General features: G+C 43.1%; 1 protein-coding gene across 1 annotated transcript in view; it reads left to right on the forward strand.

Moving 5' to 3' along the window:
• The window catches only part of LOC147453670 (uncharacterized), a 45,123-nt gene extending 38,659 nt beyond the window's left edge, over positions 1–6,464 (forward strand). Inside the window, exons 3-7 of the mRNA XM_086515787.1 lie at positions 4,304–4,386; positions 4,467–4,588; positions 4,684–4,848; positions 4,931–5,024; positions 6,117–6,464. Of these exons, the coding sequence (XP_086371913.1) occupies positions 4,304–4,386; positions 4,467–4,588; positions 4,684–4,848; positions 4,931–5,024; positions 6,117–6,294 (642 nt within the window). The 3' untranslated portion in view covers positions 6,295–6,464. The remainder of the gene's footprint in view (positions 1–4,303; positions 4,387–4,466; positions 4,589–4,683; positions 4,849–4,930; positions 5,025–6,116) is intronic.
• Positions 6,465–7,966: the final 1,502 nt, after the last annotated feature.

The following is a 7,966-nucleotide window of genomic DNA, read 5'->3' on the forward strand; positions in this document are numbered from 1 at the left end:
CATGGAAGGAAGCACAGCCACATACTTCGGACAACCAAGTATGATGATTAAGGGGCTTGTTGAGGCAAGAGAGAATCCAAGGATAGTGGTCAGAGTGTTGCTTTCGCGGATTTAAGGATACAAATAAGGGATTGTCCTAAGCCACTGGTGGCTTTGGGCTTGGGAGAGCTGCCCTCTGGCACGAGTGTAGTGGGACCCTGGAGAGTGGTCCTGGAGAGATCCCTTCTTCTCAGCCGATCACCTTGGGATCCCCTTCTTTTAGTACACAGTTCGATTGGGGCGCCACATATTGGCAGCACAGAGAGAGGCTCATCCTGCTGCATCACTTTATTGGTAGGAGAGGCAGCCGAGGAGAGTCATTGTGTTCTAGTGGCTAGTTGCACACAAAGCTACAGTAGTTGTGAGCTGGCTAGTACACAGTGGCTTTTCGGCAGCCTGTGCAGCTTGTGGCCATCCTTTGGAGAATGAGTGTCACTGTCTGTGGGACTGCCCCATGGCACAACAGGTTTGGCTTCGGGTTCTTTGGCTGATCCACAACTCGACAGTACACTTGGGGTGCTGTAGCCTGGTCCACTCTCACGGGCCTTGCGCTCCATTTGAGTTGGCTTCTACCAGCAGGATGATAGTGATCCAGGGGGGCGACCTACTCTCCAGCTTGCCATAGAGCTTACTCCCTAGGAGTGGTGCAGTGAGAGAGATGTGTGTTGGGAGCTCGTCTGTGGCCTGACACTCTGGTTCATTTGGCGGGCCCGCTACTTCCGCATCTTCGAGGCTCGCCCTGTCCCACCGGCAAAGACTGCTCGTGATTTTTGGTTGGAGCTGATTCACATTCTTAGGGGTCAGCTCGAGAGACTCCAGGGCAGCTCCGACCGCATGCGAGAGCATAGAGAGGCTTTCCTGCGACTCTGGCACCAAGGGCCTTTGTTCACCATGGTCCAAGGTGCACCCAGATGGCACTACCGTCCACCTGTGTAGCTCTTTCCTCCTCCCATCTCGTGATTTAGCCCCCATTATAGATATTTTTTTTTCTCACTGGGAGAGTCTCCCCTTGTTTTTGATGTAGTCCTGTCTAGTAGAGGTGGTTGTAGCCCTGTGGGCAGTTTTATTAACTAATGGAAGGATTGTTCTTGGGAAAAAATAATAAGGCATTGTCTTTCATCCAACAATTTGATACCGCTCACTCCGAAGGCAATCGCTCTCTCTAGAGGCAATTCTACCCACACTTTGCAAAGCTCAGTACTCTCATTTTTGTGGTCCTTGGGTGTCCCCATGAAATTTGTAGAGCTCAATACTCGGCGTCCCTACGAAATCTGTAGAGCTCAATCATCTTTGTGGTCCTTGGGTGTTCCCATGGAATCTGGTACAAGTCTTGCTTTCGTCTTTCCCTTCTTTGCTTTTCCCTCCCTACTGCTTTAAATGTTTTAGGTTTGTCTTCCATTTGCTCCTCCTTTCGCCAAAATGTGCCCTGATTCACGACGTGTATAGCACTTTCCTTGCTTATAATACTCTGCCTTTTGCTCGACAGACATTTTTGGAACTGTGGATTACTTATGATGAAAGAAGAGTCAAGTTTTTACCCTTCTTTCCCTTTTGTTTGAGGATTTGGATACACGTTTATCCGTCGCGAATGCCAAGGAGCCTGTCAACATTGAATAGCCATCCCAAGTGTTGTCTATAAGTTGCTGAATACTAGAAGACTTCTGCTTTAGGCAGTATCTCTGAAGTTCTTTGGGCAGACCGCAACAGTATGCTCCATCTGTTCTTTAAGAGAGACGGAAGGAAGCTACAGGCAGAAAAGTATCCCAAAATCTCTCAATATAAGTTGAAAGTGTATCTTGTTTCTTCATCCTTAAACGATTCCATGCGGTTGAATTTTTTGTGTTGTACTGTGGTGTCAACCAAAGAGCTAAAACAATCTCTTAAACCCCACCTAATTGTAAGGGGCCTTTCCCGGTAGTGAAAGAGTTAATCACCACGTCTGTGTATTCCCCTTAAGATGGGGTGCTACTTTCCGGACCTTGGAAGCCTTCGTAAAATCACCTCCTGAGAAAGTAGTGATAAACTGCTAGATGAAAGCAGTGTTGTATTTGTATCCTTGATGAATCCCGACAAAGTATCAAACCCGACGCTTTGACTGCCATGCTTAAATTTTTTCTTGCCCCTGCAAGGCTCCAAATAATTATACTTGGTCGGTTGAAGTATGTGGCTCCACTTTCTTCCAAAGGTAGAGCCAAAAGTAGAGGAACTGCCATGTGAGTCATCCTCTTCTTCTCAAATGTCATAATGTCCTCTAGCTTGTGGGACTCGGTTCATTGATGCTTTCGTTTCTGTGGCCGTCTCTCTTCTTCGTCACTAGAACTAGAACTAGAGTTCTCGTCCTCGAAGTGAACACATCGGTGGTGTTTTCTTCTTGACCCAAAAAAGTGGGCTTCCTGACCAAGTAACGTAGAAACGACTTGGACTTTGACTTGTGTCCCGTGCCTGTCGTTGAATGTCCCAAGCTCTTCATAAGTTTGCTCTCTTGGTGCTCTGTCTCCCTCTGAATGGCCTCTGCTGAGAGGAGAGGGTGTGAATTCTTGACAGCTTTCAGGTTTGCTTTAATCTATATTGCAGATGTTAGTTTAGGGTTGGCGATGTTCTGCTTCTGTTCGTAAACTTCCGTCAGGGGTTGATTTTGTATATAGAGGATCCTTTGTAAAACTGAGAAGTCAATCTGTATAAGCTTGGACTTCGAGCTGACGCCTGAAAACCGCAGTAGCCGAGTCGGAATCAAGGTTCTTTGTCAGAGTTCCCTCATCCGCAGGATCTCTATGTTGAGTCCCAATCTCATCATCTTTGTCTTGCTTTTCTTCGTCCAGCTGCTCATCTGATCTTCGTCCTGGTCTATTTGATCTTCTCCCCAACTTCTCCGTTAGTCTCCTCTTTTTTAACAGCAGGTTTTTGTCGAGAACCTTGCTCTTCTAATTTTAGTCTTCCATGTTGGATTCTCTGTGTGAATCCATGGTGCGAGTTGCAAAATGTCGGATCGGATCCTTCATAAAAAAAAATCTGCTGAAGCCCTGAGACCACTGAAATGGGCAAGCCATTGGCGAGGCGGTGAATCAAGAGCAAATACTTGAGCTTCAAAACAATTCAAGTCGAGACATGGTAGAGCGTAGTTCTCTACCCAGATGCACTGGCCTTAGGCCTAAGTCAGTGCCCGTATCAATACTTCTTTTTATATTAATAGGTCACAGAGTACAACTGCCAGGGAGTCACTCTCTGCAACTATTCAACCTTGCACTGATCTGCGAGAGAGCACTCCCAAGGCACACTTATATAGGCGAAAAGCAGCCATTGCTAAATAATCGGCGTCTCTAGATTCTCTGCAAGTCAATGCTTTCAATTGTCGCCAAAAAAGCTTCCATGTCAGCACCTGTAAATTGTGGCGCCATTTGTGGCGGATTTGGCAGGCTACCAGTTAGCGCTGCATGGACACCTCGTCATGGTTTGGCGATTTCTCTCTCCCCCTTCTACTGGGCCAGTTGGTCGCCATATAATCACTTTTTGACAAAATCATGCTGGAAGATTGGAATTTCTCCTCATGGAGGATATGCATGAACGTGTAAGTCTCATTCTCATGTGTCGCACACACCTTCTTGCTTAAAGCCTGCGTCAACTTACAAGAGGTTTCTGTTATCCATCTTATCTGATGTGTGGAAAGTGTAGACTTTAGTCTCTGGTAGCGAAGAAGGTCAAACTACATGCATTGCAACTAATACTCCGTTAATAATGTCCAATTTGGCCCACTGGCTATACCAAGAAAAACGTAAAGTCCTATTAACTTGAATAGCCTCTTGTCCCAGTTCACTTCATAAGCTCTAATACTTGGTTGACCTCATATAGCTTTGCATGCGCTTGACTACGAAGCAGTAAAATTGAAAGGGGGCTAGGGCAATAGCTGAATGAGCTCTAGGTGCTGAAATAAGTGTGCTTGATCAAATGGGAATGTCTTTTGACAAGATAAGCCATATGATACATGCCATGTGTCAACTTTTCCACTATAATTTTATACTTTTGATATAAACAGTTCTGTTTACTTGTCTTTTTTGTTATTATGGGCCATGACCACTGTCAAATACAGAAATAATGATCCAATGCACTTTATTATATGTTACAGTAGTAAGCAAATGTTTATTGTCAAAAGCTTAGATTCTAACTGTAAATGCTACTTTTGAAAATACCCGTTGTAATTGGGTTGCCGTAATTACTTAATTTTTGAAACACCGAGGCTGCTCAAAAAATTCTTATTTGAATGTGACAGGAAAGCTCAACTCTGACAAGTATCACATCACAATTGGTAGCGACAGGTTATAGCTCTTTCAGATTCGATTTTTCTGGGAATGGGTAAGGGAGCTCTGAATTGACCTCTCTATCACACAAGGATATGTAGAACTGCATGTGATTGTTTGTATACATGGATGTAGAGAGAGTGATGGAGAGTTTCACTATGGGAATTACTGGAAAGAAGTCGAAGATCTTCGATCAGTAATTTGTTATTTGGCTGCCCAAGGACACAAAGTGAAGGCTATAGTTGGTCACAGCAAAGGTAGTCCTCTTTTCTTTCCCATTTCAAACTTGTTCGAAGGTGGCTTAGTAAGCATGTTTGTTATTTGCAGGCATTAAGTCTATTTTGCTCTTTAGGTGGTGATGTGGTGCTCTTATATGCATCCAAGTATGGTGACATAAGCACTGTGGTTAATTTGAGTGGTCGGTTCAATCTCCACGCTGGTGTAAAAGAGCGATTGGGAGAAAGAGGTCTTCAACTTATTGAGGAACAAGGGTTTTTGGAGATCAAGGACAAAGAGGGTATCTACTGATGCTAGCATTAGTTGACGATTTTGGTAAATAGAGACTGTTTGAAGTTCTAACAAGGCTTTCTGCTTTTTAGGTAACATAGAGTACACAGTCACAAATGAGGATTTGAGAGAACGCTTGAGCACTGACATGAAAGCAGCAGTCATAGCCATACCTGAAAATTTACGGTGGGTTGGTCAGTTGGTTTTCAAGCTTTTCAAGCTGTTTGTGGTGACAGCAGCGAGTTCTAATAAGTTGGCATTTTTATGGGGTCAAAAATTCAGAGGCTCCTCTGTGAATCGGCTGGTTGAGGGGACTAAAACTTAAAAACATCTATATTTGAAATGTATTGCTGCAAATATGGCCGTCTCATGGTACTTGAGTTGAGCAAGATATGACTGAGAACTAGATCATATTTGAACACACAGCCTTTCCTTGGGGGACTGGTCCAAAAAAGAGAGCTGACGCCCAAGGGGTAGCCAATCCTCCAAGGTCCATGTAGGCAGAACTTAGCTCCAATAAGCGACATAACTTTTGCCGAAATGGATTTGGTGTCTCAGTTATATAAGCTTGAACTTGAATTCCCCAAGGAGAATTGGATCATATTGCCTTGCCTTTACACTGAAAGAAATTCTTTGGGTGTAACGCAATACATAGTTCAGAAATGGAATCTTGCCTTGGAATTGTAGTCCGCTTGCATCATGAGCGCACAGGAGGCTCCTCTGATTTTCTCAAGTAACATAGGCACAAATCTGCTGTCAGATTCTGAGAATTGCTTGGCAGCTTGCTACAAACAAAGACTTCTGCATGCTTGCAGCAAATAGGGCTGAAATGATAGCTTGAGTTTTAACCAAGAGATTCCAAGTAACTAGAACATACTACCTTGCCTAAATGAACGACGAGGCACAAGCAGCTTGTTGCTAAGTTTACTGGTTGCCACAAAAGAAGATATACAAGATGAATGCCATGGAGATTGAGAAAGCAATCAGGTATGTTATGAGGAGAGAAAAGCCACAACCCTTGGATTCTTGTCTCTACTACTGCTATGTTTCAAAGTGCATCTGATTGCTTTTCTATGTTATCTGGGACACATTTGAGTTTACATTGATCTGCAATGGAATAGTAGAATATCTCCCTATCACTGTTGTTTCTTAATTGAGTTGCACGAGACTGCCATTGGTTCTGGTCTGACTCAAAATGGTACTGAGCAAAACAAACTTCTCTTATCCACTTAATGCTCATCATCTCTTTTGACACTATTGACATTTTTTTGGTTGCAGAATATTGACTGTGCATGGTACTGAAGATAAGATCGTCACTGTGGAGGACGCGAAGGAGTTTGACCGTTTCATACCAAATCACAAGCTTCATATATTGGACGGTGCAAATCATGGTTTTACTCAGCATAGAGAGGACTTGCAGCAGCTTGTTGTAGAGTTTATACGAGAGGACATGTAACAAGGTTATTTGTTAAGGTCGCTCTTATTGTTGTTGCTGACATCATCAATTGTTGAATGCTCATAATTCAAGCTGGGGGTAAAGCCATTTTAAGTCTGGATGTAATTGTGGGCTTCTAACCTTCCTCATGTTTATTATACTGTAGTTCACTAAGAGATTAATTTTTGCAACCCCAGTTGCCTTGAGTTTAATTAATTGCAATTCATGGAACGTTGCTAGAGGATTCACCGTGGTGCTTTTGTGGTCTATTGCACTTCCTTCAGGAACTCATATTTAGCTCCACCATGTTCTCAAGTCATTATCTTGAAATAATATCAACTTCGAATGTCGATTGTGATTGCCTCTTTTTTGGCCATATGCATCCCACATGGCACACTAGTGACATGACACATGCCACCACATGGTAGCACAACAACAAAGCATAGGAAAAAAACATCGAAAGAAATAGCTAATGGAGTAGAATATCCCTGTACCCCTCGTCGGAAAATTTGTCCCTCAGACATTACTTTTCATCATAGCCTAGAAAATCAGTCAAAGGCCTTACTTATAAGGGTTCTATCTCAAGTATCTACACTTAGTTGAGTACAAAAAGAGGCCTTCTAATTGCATAACTAGAGATTTTTCCTTATAAATCCAAAGATGAGCACAAGGAGATAGAGACCTAGAAGATTCAATTAGGTTTATGCTAGTACATATTTCAAGACCACCATGAATGGCCTACAAGCCAGGAACACAATGTGCCATGACCTTCGATTTTACAAAGACCAACTAGTGTGTAAGTCTTGTAAATGTTTTTTCTTTGACCTAACGGGTGGGTTAATGCAAAAAAATTGGGACCCCAAACTCACCACATACCTACTTGGGTACATGTTGACTTGTGGCACAAAAGCTATGGCAATTTATAGCTATAGATTCATCACTTCTAAAAATATCCATGTAAGTGTCATACAATATATTTTTCATGGGGTGTTATTATTCGGGTACATAATTATGTGGCCTTTTATGATGACACTTCTCCCAAACGTGATGGTCATCAACCTATCCCTTCCCTCGAGGTTCTGCAACATCCTCTATTGCCTTCACGTTCTCTCACACATACTCTCTCTTACCCTCATCTTTCCACCATCACCATACACTTGCTTATGAGCACTACAAGAGCTCACCATCGCTTGCCTTCTTGGGTGATGTGCAGATCTCGTTAGCACTCTTCGCGGGGGTCTCTGTTCGACTGCACGTGATGGCTCCCCTATTTAAAGGCTCTTGTCCCTCACTTAGCCTTGATTGCGTAGTGTGTGTCTAGGAAAGAGAGGTTGAGGGAATTTCTTTGTCAAGCTTATGGTGGGGTTAAAGTGTGTGAATACTTGCATCCATGGAGATGGTTGAGCAAGACACGTCCTCTTAGGTTGGTGCCTAGCCCGCTTGGGTTTTTTCCTGCAACGTAGGCCATTATCTCTAGTTTTTTGGTTTGTTGCTTTACTACTGCCATTATCATTTGTTATGTTAAAAAAAAAAAGCCCTACTGGCTAATAATTGAACTAGTTCATTCTCCTCTTGGGATGTGATCTCTGCCGCCTGGATTGTGCGATTATGAGGTTGTGTCTGCTATAAATTAACTTCGTCCTGGTCTAGAAACTGCATATTGCTTTCAAAAAGTTTAATTTTTGACTGTAAA

Source organism: Adiantum capillus-veneris, chromosome 7 (genome assembly GCF_014529385.1).
Source record: "Adiantum capillus-veneris isolate H3 chromosome 7, ASM1452938v2, whole genome shotgun sequence".
In the NCBI taxonomy this organism is placed as follows: Eukaryota; Viridiplantae; Streptophyta; class Polypodiopsida; order Polypodiales; family Pteridaceae; genus Adiantum; species Adiantum capillus-veneris.